The sequence below is a fragment of the Numida meleagris genome, chromosome 8 (assembly GCF_002078875.1).
Source record: "Numida meleagris isolate 19003 breed g44 Domestic line chromosome 8, NumMel1.0, whole genome shotgun sequence".
Lineage (NCBI taxonomy): Eukaryota > Metazoa > Chordata > Aves > Galliformes > Numididae > Numida > Numida meleagris.
In genome coordinates, this window is record NC_034416.1 from 15,611,130 (window position 1) to 15,630,205 (window position 19,076).

A 19,076-nucleotide genomic window follows, 5' to 3' on the forward strand; every position below is an offset into this window, starting at 1 on the left:
TTCAGCAGCACAGCTGAGTAGCTTTGTTTCATTGCTGCATAATTTCTGACTTTTATATAATGGCTGGTTTGCAGCCAACAGAGCCATCTGCTTGCAGGGAAATTGCGTAAAACAAGATGCATTTGCCCTGATGGTGGATCCTGGCCTTGGTTATCCGTGGCATGGATCCGACCCAGGTGAGCAGTACCACTCCTTGCTGTCCGTGCAGAGGCAGGCCCCAAGGCACTGCAGCTGTGCTGTAGGTCCCACCCACATCAGCTTTCTCACTTCAAAGCGTGAGCTATGCTGGAAAGCAAAGCAAGTCTCAGCTCATCTTTCTATGTCTGATATGCCTCCAACTGATACAGCTCCACAAGGCATTATCAGGAAGGCTAAAAACACCTCCAACAATCATAGCTGCATTCACACACCATCCATACCACAGCAAGGCCTTTCTCCCCCCCTCCATCAGAATGAGTCTTAAAGAGACTTCCAAGAAAGTTGTAAGAGTTAAGAGGCTGAATCTGAAAAGAGGACAGATCTAAAGAGACCTTCCCATATCCGAGAAGAAATCCTAGCATCATTTCCTAACAGTTTTTTCATTTTCTAATGCACTGACACACTTTAACTTTACCATGCAGCACTGCATGCAGCACCCAGGAAGAATGTCGGGTATCCAGAGTGCCCCAGAAAGAGCAGAAGATACCCAAGAGCCCCCAGATTCACCTGCTCTGTGGCCCCATGTAGTGGTACAGGGAGGTGAACGTAGCCCTTCTCATTCACACACATACAAACCAAGCAGCAGGTCATGAAACCCTGGCCATCAGCCTGCCTGGTCTGGGAGAAAGGCAAGCCTTTGTAACCTGCTGGCTACTCTAGAGACTGGTGTTGATGTCATTCCTGTTAGAAAAGTGTCCATGGGTGATTTATTCTGAGGCCCTGCCACTGGGTGGTAGCACTGTAAGAGGCAGCCTGCAAGCCAGACACGCTTCCAGCTGCTGGAAGTACACGTACCCAGGGGCCTGGGGGGACTGCCAGCCCCACACGTCTGGGTGATGCCCCTCACAGCTGCCTGGTCCTGCCCCTGTCCCCTGCACTATTTCCCCCCACCCTCAGCTACAACTGCTCCTAGGTATATAAAGAAGTGAAACTAAATATCAGGAAATGGGACTAGGAGACGGGGGGAAAAGTTATTTTTTTCTTTTCTGTTCTTACATAACGGTGTATGGAATTGCTGCATGATATCCTCAGCTGGCATGCAGACAAGTGTTTTGTAAACTCAGAGAACATGCAACCTTCCGCTGCGCTAAGTGCAGGGGACAAAAATCAAGAACCATGTAAGCCACTGTCCAAACCATCTGTTCAAGTCCTCTGCCTTTCGTTTCTGTGCGGCAGAACATAAATTCATTATTAAAATAGCTTGGCTGTGCACAGCAGCTGCTATAATTGCGAAGTTATGCAACTTTAAATGGGAAATTATGAAGTAGTTTAAAGCAAGAAATTGAGCAGGTTCAGTAGAAAGGATTTCATGAAGCTAACATGAATAGAAGGGCTCTTCTAGCTATTGTCGACATTTCAGGGAAAAAAGATCTTACATACATTTCATGCAATATAGAAACATCTGACAGTTATTGAATGCAGGAAGAAATGGGGAAAAACTATTAGACTGGGACAGACCAGGGTCAGGCAAGGGTTGTGACACAGAGGCACCACATACTGCTGGTGGGAGACAGCAAGCACTCTGCTCCAGTTTCTCCAGTGAAATACAGAAAATATGGAAATACAGAAGCCCGTGAACTTTGCAGTGCCCTCATGTTTGTTTCAAGGTCCATCTCTCCTTTTCAGTGCAGTGGTGCTAGAGCTACTGCAGACCCAGCAGCACCAGCCCTTGCTGAAGCCACTCTTGCCATGAGACAGGTTCCAGTAGGTGACCCTGTGCTCCGGGCAGCACCACACTGCAGAACATTCTGCAGCACAGGTATTCCTTCCACCTGGTAAGCAGAGCCTGTTTTGTACCGTTAGTATGTATAGCCCCTGCACTGCAAAAGTCATTCTTCCTTTCTGTGGGTGCTGCCTACTTGCTCAGATGCTCCAGGAAGTCACACAATGCAGTAATAAAAAAAAAAAAATGCTTCTGCATGACAGTTAAGAAAGTGAAAAATGAAGAAAAGTCAAGTGTAAGATAAGCTTTTAGAAAAGCTAATCTTGTCCCGCTCTGTGATGAAGACCATGAAGCTGTTGAGCATAACTTTATGTTATATACATTACAAGAAAGGCATCTGCTGCTTTGTTCTGTTTCCTCCTTGTATCTTCCTTCTTTCTCTGTGAGTCAAAGGCAGTCTGATATCTGGATAAGCTCTTTCCATATAAAATTTGTGTAAGCCTCAAATAAGTAATAAGTAGAAAAAAACAGTCATACTTATTTTAATCATCAGATTTTCAGAGCCTTAGGAGGAGGTGAAATATTTCTTTAATCTGGAAAATGTCAATGTTAACACTTTTTTTTCACCCTTTCCTTTCGTCTAGGTATCACTATAGATAAGCATGGATTTATTTATTTCGTTGACGGTACCATGATCCGGAAAATTGATGAGAATGGTGTGATCACGACAATAATAGGTTCCAATGGCCTCACATCAACCCAGCCATTGAGCTGTGACTCTGGGATGGACATCACTCAGGTAGACGCCTTTTTTGTGTGTGTTGTCACTCTTCTACACATCGTGGAGACTGAGAGATTGGTTTCTCATACAAGGATTATATATCAGAATATGCCAGAGGAATCAGATAACCCTGAACTGCACAGTGTGGAGTGAATCTTCTATTCACATTATTATTTCAAGGTGTATTAGATAAATCTATAAGGTGTGTTACATAACTGCAAAACTGTGCGCTTGATTTTATCCAGGAGTATTCATGTGAATGTGTAGGGAGTATATAATGAATATATACCGCTTTAGAAAGTTGCTAGCTAATTTCACGTACAGCTTCCAAGGAGTTTATGGGAAGTTTAGAGTACTTTCCTTTTGTCCAGCATTCAGACTGATTTGCTTGAACTACTACATGGAAAAAATATATACTCTGTTGACATCTAAGTCTGTTCTAAATCATGGAAGAGCGTTACGGTATGTAATTACAAAGCAGCAGTACTGTAGTGAAGCTGCTGCCTTTCAGTGCGTTTCTCAAAGTGCTTTTCAGTTCTTATTTCAAGAGCAGTGTAAAAGAAATTGGACTGAAGCACACTTAGCGTCTCTCTAGTTTATACTAAAAAAGATATATAGATAATCATGAAGAAACATAGACAGTACTACTGACTAGTCAGCAAGCCACCCTTATAGGGAGCACGAGGAAGGGATTGGCCTTTGCCAATAAATATTTGAATTAAACAGTTTCAAAATGGGGAAAAACAGCACTTGAAGAAAACTTGAGGCATTCACGTAGCATACAAAGAGTATATTATGGACCGTGACAGCTAATAACCAGCATTGTTGATTTTGTATTTCATTTTCTCCCTGCCCTTTCCTCAGTCTTTCACAACTGCAAAATCACAGCTAAAATATACTGCATAACAATGGTAAGAACTTGTTCCTAGTTTCTGAATTTGAATAACAGCAGTAAAAACATGCACGTGGAATATGGAGTCAATGTCTTGGGTAGTTTCAATCAAATTTTGCAAGGGCAAGCAATGGGATATAGTGCTATCATCACAGCAGCACTTGAGGATTGTATTACTAGGGTCAAAACTGACCATAGTGTCCTTGTTCCACTTTGCATGTCACTAAGCGTTTGGAAATGCAGGGTGGAGAACTGATAGATACACCTTCATATTCTCTCTAGTTTGGTAGATATGTAGCTTTTCCATGTAAGGCAGAACAACAGGGTCAAGTGAGTTAGCTGTGCTAAGCCCAAGCTGAAACTAGCCTAGTAGTCTTAAGGACACGTCGCTTCTGGGCACCTTGACTTCTGCTCCTGCACCTCGTCTTGTAGGATAGCCAGTCCTGCAGATGATGAGCAGGAACCCACTGAAGCAACCAGTATTCAGCAGCTGGAGGCACGGCCTCTCCGCTCCATTGCTACAGACCTGCTGGCAGGAGCCATGCTTCGTGGAACTTATTGCTGCCTGAAGCACGTTTGCTCGCTTCTTGGATACACATAACAAGTGCCTGGGGCATCAATAACCAGATTAGAGATCTCAGAGGGGCATGGAATGGAGCCAGGTGCGCTGTCTGCTCCCTGCCTTCTCCTTATGATCCACGTCTAGGGCTGTACGCATAATTGCTTTCTTGGTCATATAATGTGCGAGTGTGTATTTATGTGCAAATTTTTGCTCATTTCCCTCATTTTGCTCAGTAACAAAATGTCTCACTAAACCTGAAATGTGGTGCTTCATTTTGATAGTTTTCTGTTCCTTTTGAAAAATGCAAACACCCTTTAGCAAATTACTTTCAACAGGGGGTCTGGCAAATGTGGAGATAAAATGGCTTTGTTTTTAACATGAAAATGAAATTGAAAAGGTAAACTTTTCAGGTTGAAATCAAATATACCAAAGTTGTAAATAGCTCTGTCCCCTAAAATCTTGTTTTATGGTGGGCTGGCTACTTGCTAGAAACAGATTTAGTTTACCTTACTCTACAATACAGGCCCAATGCCATGGAAAAAAAACTCCTGCAAAATCATAGATAAGAAGATGCGTGTCATAAAACGAGTTCTTCTTCGTATTGCTCTTTGGACATGGGCATTCAGCTGGGATAGGGTCTTCTTGCCATAGAAGCAGAAAGGAACTTCTTCCATGAGCAACCTCTGTGCTTCCATTTCACAGCACCTACAAGAACCTATTGCAACGTATTTCTCAAAATTTTGCAAAGGCTTCAGCATTCTGGGAAATCAAGACATGTTCTTATCACAGACAGTGAGACAATCTTCAGATAAATTGAGAATGCATGCCAGTAAATATTCTCAACAACAAAATAAATGATGGCTTATTAAATCATCCCTAGGAAGTGGCCAAAGTAAGCTTTAGTATAGTAATACTTGCTGTCTAGCTCTCCGTCGCTGGTAGGTGAACTGACATTGCTAACAGTCTGCAGTACAGATGTACATGGTGCTTAAGGAAGCATTTCTTGTTTGGAACATTTATTTTGTGGGTTCCTCAGTGATTCTTCTTATTGAAGTTTTTCACAAAATCCACAATTTTGAGTATTTTCACATATCTGGTAAAGCACAGACGCTAAATGAATACTCGGAATGCATGTTCTGGAAAGTATCTCTATCAAATTTGCCTGATAGGGCTTTTTTTCCAAAATTGTTGCTGATAACCAGAAAACTGAGAAATAATCACATCCCATTGAAGTCAACCATGTTAATCTGAAATTATATCAAAGAAAATAAGGGATATTTTCACTTACTCAAAAACAATTGTATATCCTTGCAGAACCACTGAGTGTATTCCAGAATGGCATCAACAGGAATGAAAAACAAATTTGGCCATCTCCACTTCGATAGTTTTTTGGCTAAATTACAAGTGGCATTTACATCAAGAGAGTGTGGACTGCTCACAAATTGTGTGTTTAGAGGGACTTACAAAATAGGCAAATAAAATCAATTCTCAAGGCTAAATTTGCTCTGACAATAAAATCAACAACTTGCTCAAAATCAATATTTCTTGATTTACTGAAATACTAAAATGTACTCTTGAAGTAAACACATAGAATAACTGCCTGTTGTGAAAACTACTATAAATGACAAGCTTTCACTTTAAGGCATTCACTTTAATATATGAGTTGATTATGAAAGGGTTTAATCATTTATTCCAATATCAGCTTTGACAGAAACACATCTTTCTAATCACTCTGTGTTTGTTATTCAGTGCTTTCTCATTCTTAAGAGAGAATTTTGCATTCATAACAGATGGGGGTGGGGGTAAGGACAGCTGGGGTTGAAAAGATTATGTGTTGTGGCAAATAAACTACCAAGCTCTGACTAATTGCTTTGATCTCATACTTCACTCTGAGGGTGTCAGTCTGAATGTAGAAGGAAAAGGACGTTAGGTTGAAGTATTTATATTGTATTCTGGTCTTCTCAGTACTATTTCTGCATGTACAAAGCTAGCATGGGTGACTTCTCAGCATAGTGCACGTTCTTTAGCTAGTTATTGAGAAGCTCATCTAAAGAAAACTGCATGTCATAACCAGATACACTTTACCCATGTGTATGTACTCAGCACTCACCATGGGTGCCCGAATTTTGGTGGTCACCAACATTAAGGTCAGCTATCTGGTATCTTCCTTTGTGTAGAGCTAGTCATACCTTTTGTAAATGCTGTCCCTAACCCCTGAATACTGCCACATGAACAAGGGCTAAACTTTAAAGGCAAAACATTTTTCAAGAATATCGAAAAAAGCTGTTGGTATTCCCTCCATCTGTGTATGTACATATTCACCTCACTAATCTACAGCAAATCAAAATCTTTGGCTGATTTCCAACAGATTTGCAGAGGAATACTACCAGCCTTCACAGCAATTAAATTCCTACAAGTCCCATACAAAATATTAATCCAGTTACGGGAGGAAGACCTAAAGTGCCCTTTCAAAAGGAAATATTGCAGCATGGACTTTGTTTTATTAAACTCCAGAGAATCCACTCAGGATCTAATAAATGTCCCATTCACGGGAAGAGCTAGCTTCGTTTGGTGCTTGGATTTTATTAAACTCCCAAGTCAGTCAGCCATGAGACACAAGTCCTTAGGAAACCGGACTTCATTAGATCCACCGTTCGTAGAAGTTGTATTGACATTGTGGGAGGCTTTGTGTGAAAGGAAACGTATTTCGGCTCAGGTTGAGCAATAAGCTTCGTTTCTTCTCTGCCTCCATTCCTGTGGTGAGAGCCGAGGAGGGAATTGGCAGATATTTCTACCATCTTGCAATTTCATCCCCTATCTTTCCTCCCATGAGAAATATGTGGGCTGAAGTTCCACCACTCTGAACCTCGAGTCATTTATATTTTTGCAGTTAGTGTTTGGGAACAGCGTAAACCAATCTTGAGCACGTTCCCCGTGAATGAAGAGACTAAACATTTGCAAGGGAACAGAAAATGAATCCCAAGAGCTTTCTCTTAGCCTGAAACCATGGCCTTGTTCTCAAGCTGATGTCAGTCCCACCAGGCATGAGTCTGTGCCAAAGCAATAGCTCCGGCCTGATTGATGGTGTTAATAACTGTCACTGCTGTGTTGCAAAATGAAAGGTCTGGTTTGAAGACTTTTTCTTGACATTTGCACTTCATCAGCTTTTGTTCAGCAGTTCTCCGTGTGAGGGAACCATCTATATTGTGTTGCTTCGCATAAACTTCAGTGACACTGCAAAATGTTTTGCTCCCTCATAAAAATGTGACAGTGTTACTTATGTAGGCAATTTGCTTGCATAGGTCAAATTAAAAGGCACATCTCTAGAACAGGGTTTAAAGGGGAGTGACTAGACAGGGACCCACACATGGCATGAGTGCCACGTCCTGGGCAGCCTACCTTGAATGACTGATGATGTGGAGAGAGGAGAGAGCAGTAATAGTGCTGAAGGCTCCCATGAAACTGTGAAGAATGCTGGGGAGCAGGAGTAAAGATGAGCAGAATCACTTTAAAATTGTAGTTTATTTCTCAAAAATGCAAACACTGACATTGCTCCTGCAGTCACACTTGCTGCAGGCATTCCCCACCAGCATCTGCCCAGGCACAGTACGCTTCAGTGGCATTGTGGATGCCTTTTGAACAGAACAAAAAGCTCCCAGGACACGGTGACCTCAGCTGGGAGCAGCAATGAGGGGCTGCTCATCGGAGCAAGCAGCCTGAACAGGACTTTCCCTGAGTGCATTGCAAGCAGGAAAGGAAAATACAAAGACAAAACCATGATCTGATGAGCGGGTGAGAAGCAGAGGGAGCGAGGTGCCAGCATAAAAACCAAATGGATTCCAGGCAGAATGCTTTCAAGCCAGGGTGAGAGTAGGAAAGTACAAACCAACTGCAGGATTATGGAGAGCCAATTAATTAATTAGTATTGCAGGCTAGAGGAAGACACACTGTCCCTGTAGGTGTTTCTCTATAAACATGACAGTATAAACTGCATTCTTGTAAAAGCAGAAAGCACAGAATGCTCTCTTGTTGCCATATTTTAGCAGTAGGTGCTTAATACTGTTACTCTGTTAAAGAGCTACGTGCCATCAAAAAGCAATGGCTTAGTTCTCCCTATAGCAAAACTACTCCTGCTCTTGATCTGCTTGTAGTCCTCTACCTCTGTGGGGCTTTTGAAACACTCTTCTAGTTAAGTGTAATTAATGCATCTCAAATATACAAATTCTCTGTGCTGTCCCTTTTGGTGCTTTGCAGAAGGACGTATCATATGTGTGCTTGAAGTCACCGAACTGAAAGCTCACAAAATGATGATTTACAGGACCTTTAATTCTTATTTGTGGGCTTCCTTTACAGGAAATGTTCAAAGCTTTCTTTGTTTTTTTATTTTTTCCTAATTTTTGATGTATGAAGTCCAGAAAAGCCCCCTCTCGAATAATAAGTCTCTGTAACCAGAAACCTGTACAATTTAATTCCAGTCATAATAGCGTTTGCAAGAAAGAAACATTGCTAGTATCCATACTTTGAAGCAAAACCAGGCTGAAAGCCTCTTTTAAAAGGGATCTTTGGGTAGAAGATAAAAAAATCTTTTCCTGGGGGTAGAGGAGAGGTTAAGTGGCTTCTCTTTAACAGGGGCTGAGAGAAAGGAGGCTCATAGGATTAGGACCTCAGGTGGAAACGAATCTGTGAGAGCTCATGAATCAAACTTGTAGGTGTATAATGTGATTTTTAGAATATCAAACAGAGAGCAGGATGGTTTCATCACACCTAATTTATATTCTAATCAAATTATTCTATCACTGAATTTGAAATATTAGTCATAGAAGTGAGATACTGTGTGGTGAAGTCACACTCCAATTTCTTCCTTAAAGTCCCAAGTGCTCTTTTTCTATTGGTCACCTGCAAAACAGCAATCTACTTCAATTATCTGCCATAAATAATGCATTACTACTGAGTAAAAGTACTACATACATTTTAATCAACTTTCAACACTTGCAGCCCTTTCCTTGGCTGTCGAGGCATGAGGCACCGGACACTTCATGTGACCAATGGCAAAGGGGAGACCTGGCAGAGTGCTCTCACGGCTTTTACCTTACTTTTTGCTAGAGACAGATTTAATTTTTTTTTTTTTTCCTAGTGAGAGACTGTGGGAAGTAAGTAACGTCTACAAGATGTGGGTGGCTGGCAAGAAGGTAGCAGCTCAGCGCTGAGTTGGTACTCTCAGGTGCAAGGAGGCCTTGGCAGCACTGAGGCCTTCCTGTTGCTCTTCCTCAAGCAGTCGATGTCTCTGGTTGCCGCATGTTTTAGTCCTTATGCACAAGTCGTCTTTGGTTATATCTCTTGTTTAAAGATGGTTTCAGTGCGACGGAATCTGGTGATGAGATATTTATGGCAGGGGTGTCTGCAGTGCTGAACTGCGCTGCTGTAAATCTGTAGCACAGCTTTGCCAGGTTGGTGAGAGCCTGCAGTGGGTTGAGATATATTGATGGCTATATCTGACTTTTTCATCTGTTAAGGAGACATAGTGATCAAAATGTATGCACGAAGAATAAATTTATACTTACTATATACTATAAATGCATATATAAATATTTCTATTTACAAGTATGCATATGTGGACTTTATATATCCTGCAGAGCTCCCATAATTGTTCAGATGGTGAAAGGCAGTCCCTGTTATCCTGGAGTTTCCTGGAGGAAATGTGGGTGTTGATGGGAGCACACAGAGGCAGGCCTAGTAGGCAGTGTCCCTCCTTTTCTTTTAATCCAGTTGTTCATCCACATCCACTGATAATAAGGTCTGTCTGTGACCTCACAGCAGGGGGGTTGAAACTAGATGATCTTTGAGGCCCTTTTCAACCCAGGCCATTCTATCATTCATTTAAGAAATAAGTGCTTGGATGGAGTTGATTACTGCCTCCACCATTTCTTAGGATTGTCAGGGCTGGCAATGTGTGTGTGTTGCTCTCCTCCTCTCACCAGCAAACCCAACACAATCTATGGAGTCAAAGGCACAAATGTTGCGTGTTGTAAAGTGAGTTATTTTGCTTGGATCTGTCTTTACTGCCTCTATTCCAAATATTTCGGGTTGCCCAGCATATTCTGCTTTGAGCATTTGGAAATGTTGCACAGCACTAGGGTGAGGGAGACCAAGTCTGGAGCTTGTATACAGGAGAACATGGAGGGCAGCAGTCACCAGAGGTGATGGCGTGCTTCCTGCAGTGATGTCTCACGCCCTACTGGTCAGTGAGGGCTGGTCTTTGAGCTCTTGGTCTTTCCATGGCAAATCAAGAGAAAGCATACAGAAATTAAAAGAATAATACCAGTGTGTACGTGGGGGAAAAAAAAAATTGGGTATTCAATTCTATTGTCAGATCGTTGAAATTTTCCATGGTGCCACTGTTGCATTTGAAACTAAAAAAAGCAGATGTGGTAATGGTTGCATGACTGAAAGCATTGCACCACAGTAACCACTGGGAAGAGGCTCAGAAAAGCCAGCACAGCGATCCTTCTGGCCTGCAGATTGCTCCAGGTGCTTAGAGGAACCTGGAATTCCACAGATTGTGTCAAAACAACACTGTAATAATAACTGCTTACAAAGAGCAGGGCTTTGAACCATGTCAGCATGAGGGAACTCTAGAGAGTGTTGTTCCACTGCTGTCTGGGTATTTCTTGGGTCTCACTGCTAGTTATGAACAAAGCCTGGAAAGATTTTAGCACCAGGAAGTGTTGCTTTGGAGGTATTACTGATATCTCCAGTATTGCTGTTAGGACTGGGTTATCCTTACAGGCTGCTGAAGTCAAATGAAGGCAAGCTGCAGCAGCCGTGGGGATAATGTGGCGAGAGCTGCAGCCAGGGGATGGCAACAAGGAATGCCTGATTTCCCCTCCTCACGATATTGGTTTTGCTTCAGCATCTTTTATACCATTGTTTCTTCTGAGCAAAAATGAGAATAGACGCTGTGTCAGTGCAAGAAAAAAAAAATGCAAATGTCAAGACAGAAATTGGTTGTACCCATTTGTAGCCTGCCATACAGAGGTTATGTTTATAGCTGTGCATTATTAAGTTTGGGACACAGAGAGACGCAGACAGAATGATAGAGAGCGCCATTTTATGCAGTATGTTACTCTGACAATAACACTCACATTTACAAACAAATTAGCTAAAAATGTCTGAAGGACATTCGGCTTTTTACAAACTGGGCCTCATCTCCTGCTGATAGATTCCTTTGGGATGGATATGGCATGCAAAATGATACACTGCCTTGGAGGATAAATTTATGAAGTTTAGCAATGTAGGTCACATTGCAGGAAAATCATAAATGTCTGAACATCACTCAATAGCCATTCCATCAACTGCTCAAAGGAAAATGGAAAACTGAACAGCATGTAGCTGTCTCTGCTGAAAACTGGAGAAAGTCATGATATGATGTAAAACCCTCTAGGTCCTCCATCCATATGTATTTCTTTCTTCTTCTATTATACTTACCAGTTCAGTTAGATTTCTGTGTCCACGTCAGTGGAAACAACAAAGCCAATGTCTTTGGCTGTTAGCATGAACTATAATGAGCATTGAATGGTTCATGAAAGATGCATCAAAAATGGAGCGAACTGGGAGAGGTCAACGGTTGAAACCTGGTATAAGTGGCCTTGTCCTAAGCCAGTCCTTTCACTGGGAAACAGTGTTTGCATGTTCCTATCCATAAGGATTTTTAATTTAGTCTGTTCGTTCCAGCGTTTATGGATTTTGTTTCACTAAAGAAAAGCAGAAGTTTCAAAAGGCAGCTTCTAGTCTAGACCTAGCACCATGTAGAGATGCCTGTCGCTTTCTAGCTTGAGAAATTACTGAGAGCCTGAGATCCAGAAATCCACAACTTTGCTAGAGATATCAAGAACCTTTCTGAAAGCATCATGAATTTTACTTGAGAACACTAGTCCTAAAATGTATTTCTGTATGCTTTTCTGCACAATCTGATAATGCATATCCAAATATGCATCACAGCAGTGACAGATGCCCTCAGCTGACAAAAACAGTGCCTGCTTACAGTGTCAGACAAGGTTCAAACACTCTCCAATGGGCTTTCTTATGAGTACCTACTGAATGTAAATGATACTCGCATAGAAGGATTTCTGCAAGGAGTCAAGTTTTCTTGTCTGTTCCGCAAAATGCAAGATGCATAGGTACTTTTATTATAGTTTTGGAAGTCTCAGTTTGAGTTGTCCTCTGTTCCTCTCAGTGTTCAGGCTAGATGCTTTCCTGAACCTCAGGAGTTATTTAAAGCAAAAACCACCCTAACAGACTAGCTGCAGCCTCACTATTATCAAACAGCTTGTAATTATTGTCTCAATTTAAACCTTTTCAGATCTTTCTTTCATCTTTTCTGCATTGTGTTGCAGCACAACAGCTTTCTGTATCTATAACTTCTACCCTCAAAATAGAAAGATGAGAGATGAGGCCAAAACTAGTGAGATTTATGCAGTCTTACTTCTGTGCCATCTCATTTAACCAGCACAGGCCACAGCAGTGCAGGTGTGGAAGTGAGGCACAGCGGCAGGAGTTCCATTAGCTCCCTCCTTTCGGTCACGCAGGTTAACACAGAGGTATGTTTGGAGGACATCTATTCCCATTCCAGCACTGAGACACATTTGGGTTAGATTCAAACTCATGATTTATTTTCAGACATTTTAATTGAAGAGTCTCAGATTCCTCCTCTCAGAGGCACCAGCTTGCTAGAAATACTCTGTAATTCCTTCTGGGTGTTTAACAAAGTATTTTCTTCCTAACCTCTATAAACCACAAACACTATGTTTAAACAGACTTAAGTGGCTTAGGAATCTAAGTCCCATTGATTTTCATAGTCAATGGGCTTATGTGTTTCTAGATAATATTCTGTCTATTATTAAATAAAGACAGTGTGAAACTTGTCCCCATAGAAATCAACTTTCCTATCGATTTAGTCAACCCAAGATTCCTCATGCAGTCTTTGAAGTTGTCAAGCAGAAAAAGAAAGTCATAAAAAAGACGTTATGGAACCAGAAGAGAGCTGGAAAGAGAAAGAACGGCAAAGCTTGCGGCAAGCAAAGCAGAGAGGGGTGGTGAAGGCCGGTGGTGTGGGCCTCCCCTCTGCCCTCCTCCACTGGGCCTTCACCTGCTGGAAATAAATGAGGGTAGGGGCAGGCTGAGGGAAGCGTGCCTGAGCCATGATCTGGGGAACCACAGCCTCAGAGCTCCAAGCTCCCTCTGTCAATGTGCCACAGCTGCTTTCCCAGCCTAGGGCAGCAAACAGCAGTCGTTAGGCTGCAAAACTCATTTACTTGGGTTTTGCACTGGGGAGCGATGAATGCATAGAGAGCAACGTTTGTGAAGTTTAGAGCGGGGACCGCTACAGCTGAACTGCATAATTCTGAATTTTGTAGTATGCAGTGTCAGGAGCATGGGAAACAAAGGCTGGTTCCGCGTGGGAGGAAGCTGTAATCCCACCACGCCGAGCACTCCCTCGTGTCAGGCCGCATGAGCAGAGCTCTCTCTCTGTGCCATTAAAGAAGGAGCTGTGCTGCTGAGGGGAGCTGACGGTGTCAGTGTCGACAAAAGAGAGAGCCCAGAAGTGAGAGCAAACTGACAGAAAATGATGAAAAAAATATCAGTGCTTGTCAGCTGTGAGAAAGTAGAGAGGAATGTATGTAGTGAGACATCGTGTAGAAAGTTCAGGGAAGCAGAACCGGGCTCCTCCGGCCTTGTAAGCTGCGTGTTCACCTCTGGTGCCCCACTTGAGCAAGTCCTTCCTCCGAGCCTTTGTACACAGGGGAGGAGGAGAAAGAAGGGGGTCAGCAGGAAGAGGAAAAGCACTGTATGGAATAGCAGTGGGGTGCGTACAGGGCTGGGCTGGAAGGAACTGCTGAAGTGAGTGTGGAGAGGAAGAGATGAGAAAATGAGGTTAGTGACAAAAGGAGAACATGGAGGAGGCTGTGATCAGGTCTGCGAATGCATATCATAGAGCAGAGCAAAGACAAAATGAGCATAAGTAGAAATGCTTGAGGCTGAGCAGTACCAGTAGGAAGTAATCCATCAGTCGGGACCATCGGAAACAGTTGGCGTGAATTTTTTGCTACTACATGAAATTGAATCAAAACATACAAGCAATGCATGGCAAGAAATCAAAGCGACGGTGATGACTTTCTGTGGATTTATGCAGCTTCTTTTAATTCACGATAAATGAAACTTACCCTAGTGAAATTTACCCCAGCTCCTCAAACAGTTAAGCTCTTGAAATTTGCATCTGTGGACAAGGATAAGTTTTTCCCTCATTACTTTCCTTGCTTTGATATGAACAGTAGAACGTGTTTGATCTGTTTTCTGTAAAATAACACCAAAAATGCCACAGCTGTGAAGTATTGTGCAAAATGTGTGGAACATTTTGGTCAAGTGGTCAAAACCAAAAGCAAAACGGTTCTCTTCACTAACAGAGAAATGTGTGTCCGTGTGTGTCTGTGCGTGTCTAAGAGGCGTATGGGTGAATGCTCTGGTGTGAGTGCTGCTTTGCAAAAAATTCACATCATTTACTTAGTTGCATTGTTTTGCTGTACGAAAAATATTTAGTTTTCACAACCGCCAGATAGATAGGTAGGCAGAGAGTTATATAAGCACATGCATATTGTTGCAAGAAAAAAAAAATACCTACCATTCAAGTCTGAGAGCTATTTAACTACCTAAATGCAGATCTCCCCATGAAAATGCATTTAAATTGAAACCATCTCAGTGCACTTTGTGTTTTCTGGAACACTTGACATGAAAAAAAACCTGTTAGAAAGCCAGGCCAGTGGGTTTTAATTTTGCACTTCTCAAACCAGACATTGATTATTACCTATAGCTGGTGCCTTCTGTTGACAGTTAAATGCTGGAAGTCCAGAGAAGTTGACATGCTAATACTTACATGCAAAAGGTCTCACTGCTCAAGGGTTCACTTGTTTCCACAGTGATTTCCACTGCATATGCGCAGCCTCCAGTGAACCAAACCAAGATTGTCACCTGAAAATTTCAGTGTGTGAAGTAAGGCACTGACTGCCACTGAACAAATCTTATCTCTTTGCTTATAATGGGATGATCTGCAAAGCCATTTCTGTGCACTGCTTAAAAATAAGAACCTATCAAGTATAAGCAAACACACTTGGCAGTTGGCTCAATTTTTAATTATAAGAAAAACATACATATATAGGAGAGGGCTCTCTGCAGATGAAGGGCTGCTTCACATTAAAAAGTATATTAACAGAATTACTATTCCAACCCTAACTGAGTTTTTGTCTGGAAAAACTTTTTAATAGGCACAGTCATATCAGATGAGAATTGAAGTGCTTCTCTGTAATATGTTTATTGGCTTTGAACGCAGCACAACTGATGGTTTGGTCACAGAAACCTGCCAGAGGGCAGCTTGCTTTCAAAGAAAAGAAACAACTGGTGACTTTTCAAGGTAACAGTGAACCTGAGGGTGCACTTACACTTCAGCTTAAGCTGATTGAGGTGATTAGTTTTCAGCCAGACATGATTCCTGAAGCCACACGCCACAGGAGCAGGGAAAGCTCAGCACTGCTGTGGGGCTGCAGGGGCAGAAGAGGGGTGAGCAGCAGCCCCAGCTCACATTCATTTGATCCTGACCAGAGCAATGCAGGTTTCTTGCTAAATCTGAAATTCTTCTGCGGATTCAGAACGTTCTGTATTTTGCATTTGCCTGTATGTTTGATTGCTTTTAATTGGTCTACATGGCCTTTTTTTTCCTGTCCAGCTTGCAGCAAGTGGTGGCTGGTTTTTTGCTGCAGTCTCCAGACAGGAACATGCTAGCTTTAATATTTCACCCGGAATTAGACTATTAATACATCCACGACTGCTTTAAACCCAGGAATGAGTGCAGTCATCCTTCTGCGAGCTTTGCAGAGAGCTAGGTGGCAGGTCAGGTTTAGTAGCCAGGACTGTTTGGATGTCCTCAATTCAAATTTTATCTATTTTTACCATAATGCAGCTGGATTTACAGAAGCAATCAGTATGAAAGCAATGCACTTGCAGATAATGGCAGCTGTTAAGATCCAGCTTCTTCTTAGGTTTTAGGCACCTTGCTGCAAGTGAAATGGACATTTCCATAAAGCTTATTCTACCTCAATAAACAAAACCAGCCTCAAATCAACCAGAGAAAAAGTTGTTTTGGTCCAGATCAGCCGCTGTTTATCTGCAAGACACCAGACGTACCTTCACAGTGGGAGGAATTCGATTTATTCACTGAGGCAAAGACAATGTGGCTGGTCCGTGAAGGCAAACCAGGTATTAAGATATGCCAGGTGCTATGCGTAGTTGTTATGGCAAAAATGGGGAGTTTCAACCCGAAGTTTTTCCCACTAATAATCTAGTTACCGTTAGTCACCGATTATTTTTACAGCAGAGTGATCTGTCAAGGGGGCATTAAGGTGTCTGCCATTGCAAATAATCCATCCGGTTTGACAGAGCAGTCAGATGTTCTGCATTGAAGGCACACTGCAGATATGTTTCTTTCCAAGTTTCCCACAGCCAGCCTTGCGGAGGTTTGCATGTGCCTGAAGTTTTGTTCAGGCTCCAGAGAGCTCTCAGCTGAAGCGAGGAAGGCACGCGCTATCAGCTCTGCATGCAGCAGCATGCACGCATTGGGTGGAACACAGAATCCAGCGCCTTTATGGGAGGAATCTGCTTCCAACTGTCTCACCACAGTTATCATCATTTGGAGTGACTCTGCCACTTGGTTCGGAAGAGATCTTGAACCCAACAGCATTAGTTTTAACGCCAGTTATTATGCTGTCGAGTAAAATGGACTGGGCACAAGGAGGAGTTCGATTACTCCGTGAGCCTTCATAATGGTGCGGTGCACCGCGTAACCACGCAGGGCGAGACACAGGAGCAGCAGTGCCCTTGCTTTATTAAAACATCAATTATCAAACCAGCAATGTGCTTCTGGAAATGAGGTTATCTGGAAGTACCAGTGCTTGTGAAAGGCAGAGGTTGGCCTTCAGCCCGGTGCCTGAGCTGACCCTGGGTGAGCAGGTGGCTTGTGATGGCCACACACTCCACCATATGTTATTCCGCAGTGCTGAGCATTGTATTATCATCTGCGGGCTCTGCATTCATAGATCTTTTAATTAGCACAGTAGAAAAACGAACAAAAACAGTACATGAAATAGTGGAACCTTCTGTGGAAACTGCCTATAAAACCATTGCATTTTAGTTGGGCATTTGTTCCCTTCTGATGACTGAAATATTTAGTCCATAGAAATTCCACTCAGATAAAAGCAGACATCTCTTCACAAAGGATAACAAGCAAAGCATCTTGAGACAGACAAAAATAGTATGTCTTGCAATCTCTGCAACTCAGTTGTTCTGTGACCTTTCTGTAGACAAGCTGCAAACTAAATCCTCCACCAGCCTTTAACTGGGGAGAAGCACCAGTCCCCTCAGCTGCTCATTCCCAGACCAGAACTGCTGCACTGACTGCAGAGCATTCTCTGTACGAGGAATTTGGAGCTCTTGCAAGAACATGCTGTGGTCAGCAGCCTCCAGCCCAGCTGTCTTGCAGGGTGACAGGCTGCCCCATTCCAGCTGGGAGCATGCAGAATTCCTCCGGGTCCTGATGCAACAGGCATCAAGTCAGCGAGGTCATTCTTCTAACATCTTCTCCAGCACTGTTTGGACACTTTGCTTCGTTGATATCCTCACCTGCATGGGGAAAGGCAAAAAGCTTACCTTAACTATGACGAGCTTACTTACTCCATGACAGAAATACTGCATTCACAAACTAAAATCATTGTAAGTAATTATGGCTGGGCTACTGTATCATGTGAAGTCTGATATATCGGTGCGTTATTACATTACAAAGAATTAATGAGCTTATATTTTTCATGGCACATAAGTCTTATTAACATTTCTGGCTTAGTAAATAAATTGTGGCAGTGTGTCGTGCTCTTCTACCGTGTCATTTTCCTTTTGTGCTAACGGTCAATTAAAGTGTTAGGACATTGACAACCTCTAACTGTTTCCCACTTTGCCAGTGTTGAGTGCAACCTTGGAACAATAACATTCAGACCTGGAGAATTTTCTGGCTGATGTTGCATGACACAAAGTGTATGCTTTTATTTGCATGAATGCATAGGTATAATAAAGTTCCGCCCTTAATGGACTTGTGCAAATACCTTTCAGAGGTTGCTAAATTATTTTTAAAATCAAATTTAGTTCCACATTGGTGCTGGATCTCAGAAAAGAATATGCTTGTAGAAACTTCTTCTGCCAAACGCAATTGAAGGTACATACTAGCACAGCAGTGGCGGGTAAATCCACTGAGTACCTTGATGACGTGGTCCTCAGAGGTGGTTGAACAAAACTGCTTTGTGTCTTAATTGTTCTTTTTTCTTTTTTTAACCTGCCCTCCCCTCGGTTTGGTTTCACAGGTGAGGTTAGAGTGGCCAACAGACCTGACAGTGAACCCGCTGGACAACTCGCTGTACGTCCTGGACAACAACATTGTCCTGCAGATCTCTGAGAGCAGACGTGTGCGCATCATCGCAGGACGCCCCATTCACTGCCAGGTGCCGGGCATCGACCACTTCATCGTCAGCAAGGTGGCCATCCACTCCACCCTAGAGTCTGCCCGAGCCATCGCTGTGTCCCACAGCGGGATACTCTACATTGCTGAGACTGATGAAAGAAAGATCAACCGGATACAACAGGTCACGACCAACGGCGAGATCTCCATAATCGCTGGAGCCCCGTCAGATTGTGACTGCAAGATTGATCCTAATTGTGACTGTTTCTCAGGTAAGACAACGCTATCTCTTTCCTGTTGCTGTACTGTCAAGACTCTCTGGCACAGCTGCAGGTTCGCAAAGTGACAGGGGTAACAGGCAGAAAGCCTTATCTGCAGCTCTGCATGGATTTGCTTAATCCATTGGGTGCAGAGGCATGAGGAGCCTCTGAGCGG

The 19,076-nt window shown here is 42.7% G+C and overlaps 1 protein-coding gene across 4 annotated transcripts in view; it reads left to right on the top strand.

The window, feature by feature from the left end:
* Positions 1-19,076, top strand: part of TENM1 (teneurin transmembrane protein 1) — a 299,751-nt gene that overhangs the window by 253,769 nt on the left and 26,906 nt on the right. For all 4 annotated transcript variants that reach the window (XM_021406358.1, XM_021406359.1, XM_021406361.1 and 1 more), the window contains 2 exons: positions 2,506-2,660; positions 18,547-18,913. In XM_021406358.1, the coding sequence (XP_021262033.1) occupies positions 2,506-2,660; positions 18,547-18,913 (522 nt within the window). The remainder of the gene's footprint in view (positions 1-2,505; positions 2,661-18,546; positions 18,914-19,076) is intronic.